Genomic DNA, 15,453 nt, shown 5'->3' with positions numbered 1-15,453 from the left:
GGAAAGAAATGCGTCTAGCGGCTAAATTTTTCATTACAATACTAGTGACTTTCTGCGAAAAAGAGCGCCTGTAGTTGTTCCGGAAAGATGTACACAAAGACACTGGATGAAAACTGTCATTTGTTGTTTTTTTTATCACCTAATTATTGAATTCGGGGAAATTTTGTTCCCTTGTCAATTCTGCTGGACAGCCAGAATTATATTGACAGAAGATCATTGTCAGATGCAATGTTAGATTCTTCTCAAAATTTTGGTATCTTCTCTTTTTGTTTTCATATACATCATTCGTTAAACTTTTCTCTATATTTTGCTGTTTATAGCATTGTCTCTAGTCTCATTAGTGACACTTTAACCACTTTAACGTTTTCCATTGGTGTGCTGAAAAAGGAAATGGTCTTTATTTCTATCATTCCCTGAAGTAGTACATTATAGGCAGGGCTTAAATTCAACCAGAGACCGGTTGAGCTATTTCTCGGTTTTTGTGTGAAAGTTAAATTTCAGCCATAATGTCAAATAAGTAAAGAAGTTCAGTACATTATTATTTAACTATTCACCATTTATTCAATAACTTATTAAATTTTTATTTATCTCTTCATATTTTATTAAATTTTAATTATTTAATAATTATGTTATTAGTTTTTTTATTTATTTATTTTTGTACCTGTTTCCTGGTGGTCTTCCATAACACTCTGACATTTCTAATTTTAGAAATTAGTCCTGAGCATCAATAATTTAAAACAAATAGCTATGGATGTTTACTGCTCTCGGTTGTAATAGTACTTGCCATGTCATTTTAAACATTTAAGATCTAAATCTCAGGCATAATTTTAAAAATATTAATTTAATGCAAAAGTAAATGAGAAGGCATTGAACTGAAAAAGTCAACAATAAAACATCTGTTACAAATGTATTGTTGTTTCTGTGTGAGTGTTTCTTAAGTATTCATTGAAGTTAGTGTCAGGAATTTGAGTTTACTCAATCATGTAAGTCACATTGTTCAAAAACGGCAAAAAAAAAAAAAAAAAAAAAAAAAAAAAAAGCAACTCTAGCCAAAAAGATTGGCGATGATTTTGTGGAAAACTATCCATTTCAAAAACAACAAGACATAAATCCTTCTTCTTCATAAGTAAAACATTTTTTCAAAGATGTGAGAAGTAACAAACGTTTTATGTGGAAATCAAAAAATGGAACAAAGTGAAAGCAACACCATTTGTTGAGGAATGAAATATGTAAAACTAATGTAATAACATTTTGAAAGTTTTGGAAAGAACTGAATTAAAATTAATTTTATAACTGAAAATGATAATTTTTTGTGAATGTGAAGGGAAGCATTTCACCAACTAAAGAATCTTTGTGGGTCTTTTCTCAGAACCAAAGCTTAAATTTTGTTAAGTGACAAGATATGATGAGCTGTTGATGATTTATTTATTTCTCATATTTTGAATACACAATTCATGCTAGATGTGAAATTCATTGCAGTTTTAATTCGGCTGGTATATTTCAAATAAGACCGCATAAATATGCTATTAATTCCCAAACAATTAAAATCAGAGAGATGTTCAAATATTGAAGTGAATTTGACCAATAGTCGAGAAAAATTATTTGAAAGTTGAAATTGTGTAGAATATGAACAATTTTTCAAAAGACAGAAGTATAAAATGGGGTGGCAACAAGGTTGTTACAATTATTTCTGACAATGGAATGTCTTCATAATGCAGAGGAATACAATTTTAAGACTCTGGAAGACCGTGATGACTCTAGAAGAAAAATCATTGGACACTAGAAACCAATTTCAAGTAACTGAGTTTTTGGGTGGAGGGGGACGAAACCTCTGAAGAACAAACCGTAAGAGTAAAATATACATACAAGTGAAAAAATGCTGCTTTATATCTAGCAGGCTATAATATTGCTGTCTTATTTGTCTGTATTATGTCTGTTTTCAATATCTTTGCATTATAAAGTAATATACTGAGCAAACAGACAAAACACAGATTTCAGAGGTTGCCTTAACTCTTTTATTGTTGATAGTTTGGAAATAATGTACGAAAATAATTTTTAATTCTTGAGCAGATTGATCTTCAAATTTAATTAATTTTTTTCACACTTGTTTCTGACATGCTGTAATTGATCCTAACTCATTTTACTTTTTCTAAAATATCTGTTTCATTAAATTTTTAATTCTATCAGTAATGCCTTTACATTAATTACTGCTAAATTTTTATTCTGTGGACTCAGGTTTGTTATGTAATTAACTTCTGTGCGTTCATAATATATTTATACATAAATTATTGTTGATAATTTTGATATAGTGACAACTTATGTTTCTGGTGTAGCATTTTTTTTAATTTTATTTTTCAATAACTTTCAATTGTTTTCCTTCTGAATAAGTGCAATTTTTTTTTATGATTTGCTAAGTGATGATGATGGTGTTCTTGAGAAAGAAACTCCTTGTTTATCACCTCTTGCATTAGCTGCCTGCATGGCCATTGATTCATGCTTTGATCCTTGTCTGATACCTGTTCTACAAATCAGAGCATCTTTTGAGCTTGCTAAACTGACTCTCTATAATTACTTTCAGAAAACAGGTAAAGTACTAATTTGCTTTACATGCAAATATATTATGTGAATTAATTCAAAATTTAACCACCTCATTTTTAATCTGTAAAAATTAAAAAAGTAGCCTTTTTCATATATTTATTGTTTAATATATTGATGAGTTTTGATTATATCTCTCATGTAAGTGTATGCATAATGTTGTGATTGGTAGTCTTATTGCATAAAAGGCCATTGCCTTACATTTTTATCTGTAGCATAATAATTAGCAATTTCCTAGTTTTTAGTCTTTTAATCTACTAGATCATTTAACATTTTCAGTTTTGTATACAGATATATCGCACCTTTCCTCTCTCTCTCTCTTTTTTTTTTATTTTGCAGATGTTGCACATGTTTTTTTTATACAAATTAATTTTTGTTTCATCAAGCATAAATGCATGTTAACAGATCTTGACCTATTTTCTTCGCATCTCATTTGTTACCATTATATTGAAATTTGTCTAAATAACAATAATACAATGGGTTCTAAGTTTTCAATATAATGTTATATTTGTTTCTTGGATCTTTTAAAGATTATTATTTACTATTGCTTCTTGTTATAAGTCTTCTAAAGAAAAATTTTTCTCTCTTTTTAAATTCCATAATAATCTCTAAATGTTCAGGAAGAAAAGTTGTACATTGCTTATTTTAATCCTGAATCCAGGCATGATTCGTGTTGACGAGGAAAACATATAGAACACCAGACATAGCAAAAAAATAGTTATCTCAAACTGGCAGAGTTCTTAGCTCAAATGAAATGATTTTGTTGGAAATTGATTGTGTTACTCAGCAAGCACCAGGTAGTAGTACACAAATGAGCCATTTTTTTTCTATACTACATAATATGTATTGTAAATGCAACATATGTATACACTGGAAAATCTAAATATTGCAGAATTCCAAAAATCTGCACATCATGTCCAAGGCTTGTGCAGATTAGAGAAATTTTGTAGGTTATAGGTCATGTCTTTCTTAGTTTTGTTTACATTTTTCCTGTACCATTTTTGTATTAAATTTTGTTTAATTGCAGATAAATAACTAATGAAAACATGCCTTAAGAATTACCTAATGAACATGCATTGAACACACAATTATTATAATTTTGAATACAATTCTTCAAAGCGAAATTAATGCTAGAGAAAAGAAAATTGTGGAGAAAAATAGGGATAAGTTTGGGGGGGATATTTTTAGAGACAAAGAATGCTCTTGCAAAAAGCCATCAAAATATTGGTATTTCGATTTGGTACCTGATGATACATTGCCCAAAATATAGCAACTGACTGTGCTGCTTGTGAGCATTCAGCAACCAAAGAAACTGTTTCTGAACCTGTAGAAGCTGTTCTAATGAAAAGGTGATTATTTTCCTTCTAAGTGAGGATGAGGATGGCTCATTTTTTTATTTCAGTATCAAATTATAGTAGGCACTGAAATATATTACTTCATTTTTTGGCAGCCATTTTTCTACGGGAAATTCTCAGGGCAAAATTGTCTTGCACTGTAATTTTTCCTGCATTTTGAAGCAAACATGTTAGTACAGTACAAACAATTGTAAATTATAGTACTTGCTGCATCTACTAGATTTTCCAAGAAATAAAGTGGAAGCAATCCATTGTTTTAAGGCATACAGTATTCTAAAAAAAAAAAAAATCGCAAAAGTTCTGGTTCTTATGCTGTGATACTGTATATGATGGAAATATAATCTCAATCCCAGCTTAGGTTGTTAGAATAAAAACTGGGAAATAATTCTAGAGAGGTCATTTGCCATCTTATTTTGTGGAGATCATATGAAGGCAGAGAAGAAAAACTGATAGAATTTGGTATATGATTACCAAACAATACTTGCTGGGAACCAAGACACCTAATTTGTTAGTTTGCTGACATTAAAAATGTATTTCATTACCTAAGTCACTGATAGATTGTCGATTGTGTTTCAGTGAGTACTGGTTAATACACAAGTATCAAAATATTTTATCTAAAAATTGGCATATTCACCAATGAATTTACTTTCAAAGTATCTTTTATGTTCAAAAACTGCATTGAAATTTTCTGTAAACTTAATCCTTACACTAATAATCTGCCATTATGTTCTGTGTATGTGTATTTAGATAAGTAACAGCACTAACATTTTTTACAAAAAGTACTAGAACTGAAATTTTTAATGTATTAATGTTCTTTAACCCATTTACTTGTCCATGTTTTTCATTTTCATGCTACAAAATTCTGTTAAACTGAAAATTTTAAGGATCTGTGCCAACTTCTCAACAGGTGAGTGGTAAAAGTGCCAAACACTGTTAACTTAACCCAGATTCTAATCTCAGTGAATGGACTGGTTGCATGGGAGTTTTCTATTTTTCTGTGCATGTTATGAGAATATGCATCATTTCCTGTTAAATACTTATCCATGAAGGCAGGTAGCCTTCAAATGCTTTGCCATACTCAAAATACAGTCCCAATCACTACTCACCACTGGTATATACTTTCTCATTGCATTGAATGTAAACTAATGAGCTATGAGGTACATTTAAATGGGAACTTTACCACATGAAAAGTTGTGGGAAAATAAATCCTTATGTATGGTAACAGGTACCCTGAGAATCTGTCCAGGTTGAATTTTGACTCTCTGTAAAAGCACATTGTTCCACTGAAGTCTGGTCCAAGGTGCATTTTGTCTGCACCAGGCTTAATACAATCTCTTGTGTGCTGCAGGAAGCAGGACACAAACAGCAGGTCTTCTGGCATACAGCCCTATTTGATGAAATCTTTGGGCAACTACAGACTGTGAAACTTGCATTTCAGTAGCAGCATACAATTCTTGTGAGAGCTGTGAAGCTGTAGCAGTCCTATGGCAATGTGATGAAAGTTCCAAATAACAATCCTCATTCGGCATTGCAGACTTTAGTCGACCTTATCCAGCTCTTCTGGATATGGATCTGGTGTCCTGAAACTGTTTCCACAAATTGCAGATGACACTCGGCATTACATTGAGCTCTGTAGCCACCCACGTTAGTGATTGTCCTTCCTCCAATCTACCAACAATTCCACATCTCATTCAATCATCCATATTCATGGCAATTAACTTTACCTGATACATTATAAAATTTACTCAACTCTTGTGAGAGCAGTGTGAATCTCATGAAAGAATGTCTTCCACTGCTACATTCCACAGCAGGTTTCCATGCCTTGAAATCGCCACACCACGGAATCATTCATGGCTGTTGGCCATGTCGATAAGACATACTGGGAAAACACAGTCTTCACTAACATCGGGCGGTTTCTATTGCAAGATTATATACTTTACTTCTTCCGCTCAGTGGAGCCGCAAAAGAGAAAAATGTAGACTTCCAACAAAGACATAACAGAGGAATCGTCTGAATATTATAAAAAGAGTAGATTTGCATTTGTTCCTTGCAAAATTGAACCAGACATCAAATAGTAGTCTTACAGCATCAGCCTCAAGGATCTTATTAATAATTAATTAAACATTTTACATTTAATTTTAATTTTCTTCAAAGTAAGTAGTTTTTTTTTAATTAAATTTTCTGTCTAGAATTATATAAATATACACAAAGTATAAATAAATGGATAAATTGAACTATATATTTTTTACTAAACCTGCACTGAAAAAAATTACCACGCTATTGCTCTAACTTAAATTACTGCAGAACCGTCGAGTGGATAGGAAATTTTACTCATACAGAGTAGCAAATAGTATAAAAAGGTTGACTAAAAAGCTGCTGTAAAGGATCTTTTCATGGAAATTCTCTGATTTACTTACAGTATGACCCTGTGCGGAAAAATGTAACCAAAGGCTGAAGGAAAAAATTGCTCTGAAGTTCTACTTGTCATAGACACTAACATGAACTGTACAGCATATGTGACAGATCTATGAAGAATGAGGAATTGTGAAATATATAAATCGAAAATCCTGGAGTCATGGCATTAAATATCATTTTTAGTCTGATAATAAAATTGTATTGAACTCTGGGTGATAATCACTTTATGTATAAGAGGAATTTTTTTTTTCTGCTTGTGAGAAGCTTAGGATGGACAGAACATCCTGTTACAAAAGGTACTCCATAAAGTATGTGAACAATTTTTCTAGTACAGGCCCAATCGAGGTAATGGAAAACAGGTGCAAATCCTGTGATATATAATTATATATAAAGGACTCTTAAGAAGTCCCACAGACATGTACACAAGGATGATTGCTGCACTATAAGAAGTCCCACAGACATGTACACAAGGATGATTGCTGCACTACTGTGTAGAAGCACCGTTTTAGAGAATCATTTTCAAATTCTTGGATTGCTACTGTGAACAACTAATGTCAACAAATGCACAAATGTTGACATGGATTATTTCATCACTTCACCGGAAACTTATCCCATTCCTGGGGAAGATGCTTTGATTGATGTATGTTCTTGTGGCAGAATTATATTGTCTGCTTTGAAGCGCATTTTCTTTTCATTGTGATAAAGAAACAAATTCCACTTTTGCCGTTTTTATGAACTATATAAAATTCTCAGCATTGAAAAAACTCAAACAGCAGCTTTGCATTTTGAATGATTGCACAGTAAAAAAATTTAATCAAATAATGCTTAACCACTTCTCCTTATGATATCCTGCATTAGGACCAAAAAATGTTGCTTCTGCTACCATATAGGATTAAGATTCAGGAAAGTATTCAATGTAAATCATCCTCAAGATCCCAGAAGAATTTTGACCATGATCATAAAGTTATCCATTCTTCCCATAACCACTAGATGTCCCTCTTTCATCTAACCAGTATCTGAAATCTTCAAGCTTTTGTAGTGAACATTCATTGATTCAATCAGCACGACTTAGAGAATGAAGAGTAGATATGATGCCAAAACAATGTTTAGGGATATCAAAAAGGGAGAAAATTTGTGGTTATGGGTCCCATTATAGCTCTTCTGTGCTTTGTTGAAATTAATCAATGTCATTTAAGGTTTAAAAAAGTTTTTCTGGTGACATAATTGAATTTCGTTCTGTATACATCTGTAAGAAAAGGTGTAAAACATTCACTATTTCAAAGCAATATCTGAAACTCTGTAAACTCTCCATGCAAAATTCACTAAGCAGTTTAAGTAGCAGCATTGCTATACAAAAATACAAATTGTATTTCTAACTCTAGAATACCTTTAAAAATGCATGTTTCAGAGCCTTGGCTGTATTTTTATCGTAGTTTCTATTTTTAATTGTTTATAGTGTCCAGATGCTTAACTTTTAACTGTATACAGGAGTAGCAGGAAACTACACAGAAGAAGGGTTCAAACCCTTTATTAACTCTTTAAAATTTACACTGCGTCAACTTGACGCTAACAAACTTCGCCTCCACTTGGGCGGTAACTGAAGAGCAGGTAACTGAAAATCAAAAATTGAAATGTTTAACAAGTGCTAAACTAATCTACAGAGCTCAACTTGTACAGAGGCAGCTGCTTGAGCCCAACTCTCTCACTTCCCTTCTAAAACCTCGGTATTTAAACTTTTCTCATCAAAGTAGAATTTGCATTCACATCATGCGCACTACCAAATTTAACTATTCTGGCACTGACAATTAGGGGAATGAAAGCTTATAGGAAAGTCTGAACTATAATTAAAATTATTAGTTAAAATAAATATAAATCCCTACATGTTGTATTTCAAAAATTTCTCCTTGTTATCATTTACTTGCTGATGTACTCCATCTTTTAATTCAATTACTCATTTTGTTTATGATAAGTGTATTTCTTTAGGTTATTCGCCCACATTATTTCCTTTTGAGTTTGATGATGAATCTCCATCCAATCAAGAATTTGCTGTGCTGTCATTTATAAACCCTACATTATCATATATTAAATGGTCATCAAAATTGAAAGGAGAAGTAAGTAAATTGCAATGATTGTACAAAAAATCTAGTATTTCCTGATATTTCATTATTCATGTGTGAAAACATTGTTATGCTTTTAATAAATTAATAGTAGCTTTTTAATTAATTAAAGAATTTATTTGTAAGTATTTTTCTTGCATTCATTTTTATATACACTATGTTGTTTCATTGATCTATTATGTGATTACTTGTGGAAAGCTACAATTATTTACTTTCAGTAAAACAGACTCAACTGAATTATGTGGCAAAAGAAAATACTCTTCATAAAAGTAATAAATACAGAAAGTTATTTACAGAAAATGCAGGTTCGAGTTAATGGTTTCACACACCGGCTGCAGCTAAGTATTGGCATCAAAAAGTGTGTCTCGTTAATAGCTAATAACTTGATTCGAGGAAGTTAGCGTAAATTTTAACATTAAAATCTCTATTTTCTTGGAAAAATAAACTAAAATTATGAACTCTACACCACTAATACATTGCTACAATTCTTTGCAAGTAATAATTTTATGAGTTCAGTCTCTTAGGAGTTTTAATCACACAACCACATCATTATGGCAGAGTTTCACACAGTTCTTTCATCTTTTCTGTTGCCATCTGGCTCTCATCACTTTTGGACTAAGTTTTGTGTTATTTCAGGAGCATCATGATGTCCAACAGTTTCCAACTGATAGATTCTTTGAATTGATCGTAACAATATACTTGATGCTGTCTTGACACATGCAATTCTCACTTTGCTGTCGTGGCCTGGGATAAGCTGTGTTACTTTCACAAATGACCAGTCATTTCTGATGTGTTCACATCAGCTAATGATAATATATATAATTGACATAGAATGGTTTATCTCTTGCGTATCTTTAATTATAAACTTTTCCATCATATTTTAATGAAAAATTTCTAGTGGCACATTATGTACAATGTATGTGTATTCTTGTAGTATTTTTAGTGTACCTGCTCAAGAGTTATGTGAACAGTTCAGAAATTTACCTCCATTTCACTGTAAATAAAAAACATGCATAGATTAATTGAATTTTTTATTTACATCTGAAAGGTATAGTTGTCCTCTATTTTTCAACATAGTCACCGTGTTCATTCCAGCACTTCTTATAACATTTACTTCTTATAACATATTACCAGTTCTTTTTTGCATAAAACTCAGTTGCCTGTGACTTCAACCAAATTTTCATTGTGGTTAGAAGTTTCTCATCATAGCAAAATGCTGTGCCCCAAGCCATTTCTTCATGTCGGGGAACAGATGGTTATCAAGAGGAGCCAAGTCTGGGCTGCACGGGAAGGTTGAAACATGTCCTATTTAAATCAGCCCAGCGATCTTGTATTCGCTAAGCACTTGTGAAGGCGAACATTATCCTGCAGGAACTGAACCCCAGATGTTAGCAGGCCATGATGTTTATTCTGGGATAGCTCTTTTCAGTTTTATACACTTTCTATACACTTTAGAGTCAATCATTCTACCACATTCAGTAAATTTGACAAGCAAGATTCCATTAGCATCCCAAAACATGGCGATCATAACCTTCCTCGCTGACTAAGTTCGACAGGCTTTTGTGTGCCTGGGTGGAAAAACTGGTATGATCGATGGCACTGGCTGCTGTTTTGGCTAAGCATTCACATGCACTACCGAAGTTTTGTCGCCAGTGACTGTTCTACTCAAAATCTCCTCCCCTTCCATGTGGTACTAAGAAAGAAAGTGTATGGCAGCGCCCATTCGATTTGTTTTGTGGATCTCAATGAGAATTTTCAATACCCATCAAACACAAATTTCCTGTAGCCTAGTTTTCCAATAACTACTTAGTACAAAATAGTCCAAGAAATGCTCGTAAATTGTTTTGAAAGTTCCTAGATTGTGAATCGACGGAGCTGACATATTTTGTCGTCTATTCGTTTGAAGAGATCTTCATTTACTACTGACGGCCTTCCACTCCTTCATTCATCATAATTGTTTGTTCTACTGATGCACTACACCTTCACTTATAATGTTGGGGCCCTATATGACTTACAATTCATGATGAATGTCTGCCATTGTCAATTTTTTTACCCTAAAGAAATCATATTACTCCTCTTACCTTGCATTTGGAGAGATTTTCAATAACAGTGCACACTTTGTGACATTATAACCAGCACACGTGCAGCAGTATATCACTGCCACTACAATAGCAGAAAGCTTACTGAATCACAGATTGCTTGATGTAACAATAGCAGCGTACACTTTGTGACATTATAACCAACACACGCATAGCAGTATGACACTGTCACTAGGATATCAGGAAACTTACTGAATCACAGATTGCTTGATGTAATAATGATTGCCCTCTACCCATTACTACTAGCCGCACGTCGCAATGGAGGTTGGTTTCCCATACTAAATTGTCAATAATTTGACTACGTTATTAAATGATATGGAAGAAAACTGAAGATTAAAAAAAAATTACTATTATATGATGAAAATAAAAATACCACTCGTAAGAAAAATTAATCAAATTATTTATTCAGTGGGAATTGTAATGAAGAGAAATGCACTCAAAAGTGGCTTGTCACAAAATGTAATTTTTACTTAAAATTTAACTGAAATTCAAGTATGAGCTATAAAATCAGACACAGATATACTATACAGGATTATTTAGGATAATATACACATTATATAAATGTGAAATATAGAGTTTTCAAATGTTCTGTAGTTGTTGATTTATATTCAAAATTTGATTTCACTTTTTATTTGCACAGTTAGGTGAATAAAATAAGTACCAAAGAAAATTTAAAGTATGGGTTATTCCAATATCTGAAAATTATCACACACAAAATATTTAATGTGGAACGAAATCTCCTTGTATGTGTGCTATAAATTTGTTATCATACTTCATAAATTTGTCGTCATAGAGGTGCAGCTCCATAAAGTTAAGAATCATTGCTTTAGTGTTCTGATTTGATTCAAATGTATTTCATCAAGTGCTCTGTTCTAGCAGAGAATGTTTAATCTTCTCTTATGGCTTTGATTGACTTTTAGCTGTTTACTAAATTAAAAATGAGGCTGAAAAATTTGAGGATCAAGTAACAAGGCAATCATATTTCATTTTAAGCCAGTGCGCGACAGCACTTGGAAGCAATATGAAAATGGCCACCATACTAGATTAATATACCCCAAAGAATAGTGTTTTGTGCTTCTGTTAGTCTAATACAAGAACTGAAGAGTGAATGTGATTGCCGCACATTTTGCAATGTAATGTTGCAGCTTCTGGTTGCAGTTACCTGAAAACATCTGAGCTTACCGAGCCCCAGAGTATTGTTTCATCATGACAATGCTAGGCATCAAATGACATGAACAACCTAGAAATGTCCTGCAAAATTCGAGTGGTAGCTTCTTCAGTAGTTTCCATATATACCCAACTTAACCCCAAGAAATGTTCATTGCTTTGGTCTCATAAAAGCTCATCTAGCTGATATAAATTTCAGACAGTGCTGCACTGAATAAAAGATCCATTTGTAGTTGCAGCAGCAATAGACCAACTTGGCTGCTGCAGATATTGGGGCTGTCATACGTCAATGGGATAATAGTTTTAGTGTAGGTGAGTATTATACAGAAAACTAAACTTGATTATTGGTTGTTTATTTCACTTGATTTAATTTCTTTAGCCCTTTGTAATTTATTTACTGACTATCCTTTATATTCATGTTTTCTGTTAAATATGTGATATGATTATTAGGTGTGTTGGGTATATCTAAAAATATTCAATAGAGTGTTTTATGCATTAGTTTTATTTATAACCTTTTCTGTGTATTCTGCAGTTTTAGTTCATAATTTATATTTTACAAGGAATATTTATTTCCTATTTTAGTTGTCATCGGGTGTAACATGTGAAATACTAGAGTACAGAAACCTTACTATGCTCCCTGTTATAAGCCCAGTGGACATACATTGTAATTCATCAGTAAATTTTGATAAAGAAAAGGTAAAGTATAATATATGTGAGTAGTTTCCGATATAAAATATGATTTCCTATTTTGCTTGTTTTGTTAATTTGGTAGTTATTTTTTCAAAAGATGGTTCTTGTTTTAAATAAATTATATTTAGCAATAGCCAGTGGTGTAAATAGGGGTATGCAAGGATTGCTGTCGCTTAGGGGGCTGTTGAATGTCCAGCTGAACTACGTTTACATATTTAAACTTAAACACGGGTTCTACTGTATCTGTATGTGTATACAATAAAATTGGTCGTCTTAAATGCATACAGATACAGTAGTATACCAATTCTATTGTATACCATACATATATGACGCAGATAGAAAACCCTTGGAAGCAGAAGAAACAGCTGAGTTTAGTGTCGAACACACCCAAACTTCAATTGAAAGCAAAACAAAAAAGCTGTGTGCTTTTGTTTTGATTCACCTCTAGAGGGCAGCTTTCAAGTTATTACTGGTAATCGGGGCTAGGCTGTTGCTAACCTATTGTAAGAACAAAGTTCTGAATTTCGTGAGGCGAGCATGTGCAGTGCAAGGTGTAAGAGAGCTACATAAGTATTTTGAAATTCATCAAAATATTTATGTGTATTTCGCAAAAAGCTTAAAACGATTGAGTTTACTTTCTTTGGGAGACTCTGTAACAGTAATATCACTGTTAAAAATCTAAATCCTACATAGTGAACTGGACGATTATCATCTTTGATAGTAATTAAAATATCTTAAATTAATTAAAATATAACTTTATAAAGTAATTAAAATATAACTTTGACATCTCGAAAGTGTTAAATTAAATTATATTAACTTCAACGAAAGTGCAAGAGAAAGACATTGCAAATGGGTTAAAAAAATGGAAACTTTTGGAATTTTATTCTTAACAATTTTTATGGAAAAAGTTTTATCTTTTACTTATGCAGCGTCTCGAATGCTACAGAGAAAAATCAGTCGACTTAAATGAAGCTCATCAACATCTAAAAAACGCTTATATCAGTATGTAAGGTATGAGAAACAAGTTTGAAGATACGGTAGAAGTCCAAAAATCTGGAAAGCTTGGCACCAGTGGTTGTGCGGATTTTAGGATTTTGCGGATTTCAGGACAGAAAAGATAAATCATAATATTCAAACTAAAAGTGCAAAATAAATAAGTCATATTAGATACATTTAATTAAATTATTATATACATTATTGCAATAACTTATTATGTGCATTAAATTATTATTACATATATAAATTGATTATATTATTCATTGTATTATATGTACACAACATCAAGGTTTGCTGATTTCGCCTCATGCAAAGATTTCCAGTTTCAGATTCAGTTAGGTGATTCTGGTTCGGTTCAGGTGTTAGAATCACTGTTGCTGTAAAATTTCAACAGCTTTTCTTTATTTTTCCATATATCATACACAATCGTTTTGCAATTCCATGCGATTCTGCTAGAAACCAAGGAGTAGCACCTGCCTCCATCTTTTGCACTTTTTGCATTACCATCAATGCAATGTGTTTACGTTTTTCAGAGTTGCAAGCAGTAAAATCATGAGTGCGTTTCTTATCTGTATTTGTATTACAAAGGGCTGAAATTTAAACTATTCTTAATTTATCCACAAAATATTTGATAAAAAAAGGCAGCACTAAATAATTTCCTGAAATAACAAAGCTCGCAAAATACAACAATGTGAATCGTGAATTTGAAAGAAGAGTTTTCACTAATGCTTTTTTACCTCGATGCAGATTAGAGGGAAAAAAACTTTTATTGTGATGTCAATAATTTGGTATTTCCGTTATGACTCATATTCGGTAATTATGACGTCATTATTCGGTAAGTATTTTTCCTTTGATATTTCGTACTCAATGTTGCGTTTTCCGGAATGAATGTTTATATTTGAGAGGCAACGCAGATTTCAGGAGTCGGCGGATTTTCGGTATTTGACTGTATTATGAAAGAAGCTGAGTTTATTGCAAATAATGGTTGCACAGATTTTAAAATGAAAGAAAAATAGAGACAAAAAAAAATTTTGATGAGTTATACGAGGATAACTGTTCTTTGTGCTGCTGTCAATATTTTAAATACTCAGTTAAAATCTAGAATGACAAAAATCACAATGGTGTTTTCCTTTTTGGAACATAAAACTCTGTCATCTTTAACAAATACGGAAATTTTTAATAATGTTTCAAAAATAAAGCAAACATGTAAAGAAGACTTTACTAATGCTCTTGAAGTACAACTGCTGTTATTTATAAATACTTTCAGAACACAAATCCAAAATTTGAAATCCATTAAGGATTTAGCTACATTACCAATGGTAAAATATTTTGATATAGCAAGCGATTATTCGGAAGTGTGCAATTTATTTACATTATATTTATCATTACCTGTAACTACAGCCACAAGTGAGAGATAATTTTCAAACCTGAAACTAATAAAAACATATTTGAGAAACACTATCACACAAGATCACTTGTCAAACCTATTTTGAGATGGCTGAGAAAATGGACATACAAGTATTAATAAATAAGTGTTAGGAAATAAAGTTCAAATTTTTAATAAAGAAGGACATTTGTCTTTATAATGAACCAGGCCACCAGTGTTATAATTACACTAAATTATGAAAAAAAATTAAAAAAAGAAGAGCAGTATGAACCGAGAAAAATTAAAAGAAAATAGGGGAAAAATTACCATGCACATGATAAATATGCTTTATATTTAACAGATGTAGCATTTACATTGTAAAAGTTCTTATTTATTACTTCTATATTATTGCATACATCATGTTCGTAAGATGAATAAATCACAGAGCACTATATGTTAGAGTGATTTCTTTTTATACATTTACCTATTACGTTGTCTGTCAGTTTATAACATAACCTGATAATTATTTATTAGTTTGCTAAATCAAGCGAAAAAACTTAGATTGGTGCATATTTTAATTAAAAACTCAAAATGTATTTGTATGTGAAACCTACTGTATTTTATATAAAAATCCCCGCAAATCTGGGCTTTCT

The 15,453-nt window shown here is 32.0% G+C and overlaps 1 protein-coding gene across 3 annotated transcripts in view; it reads left to right on the top strand.

Annotated features, from left to right (window-relative positions):
- Vps13B (vacuolar protein sorting 13B) overlaps positions 1 to 15,453 on the top strand; it is a 352,214-nt gene that overhangs the window by 185,342 nt on the left and 151,419 nt on the right. For all 3 annotated transcript variants that reach the window (XR_015038688.1, XM_085808080.1, XM_085808081.1), the window contains exons 29-31: positions 2,416 to 2,585; positions 8,349 to 8,476; positions 12,331 to 12,444. Coding sequence is in view for 2 of the 3 variants with exons in the window: in XM_085808080.1 (XP_085664206.1) it covers positions 2,416 to 2,585; positions 8,349 to 8,476; positions 12,331 to 12,444 (412 nt within the window). In the remaining variant the exon portion in view is untranslated. The remainder of the gene's footprint in view (positions 1 to 2,415; positions 2,586 to 8,348; positions 8,477 to 12,330; positions 12,445 to 15,453) is intronic.

This window comes from Stegodyphus dumicola, chromosome X1, assembly GCF_044657685.1.
Source record: "Stegodyphus dumicola isolate Sdum_Otavi_A_Nest chromosome X1, ASM4465768v1".
Taxonomy (NCBI): domain Eukaryota; kingdom Metazoa; phylum Arthropoda; class Arachnida; order Araneae; family Eresidae; genus Stegodyphus; species Stegodyphus dumicola.
Note: the sequence above shows the minus strand (reverse complement) of the source record. Positions and strands in the feature narration are given on the sequence as shown.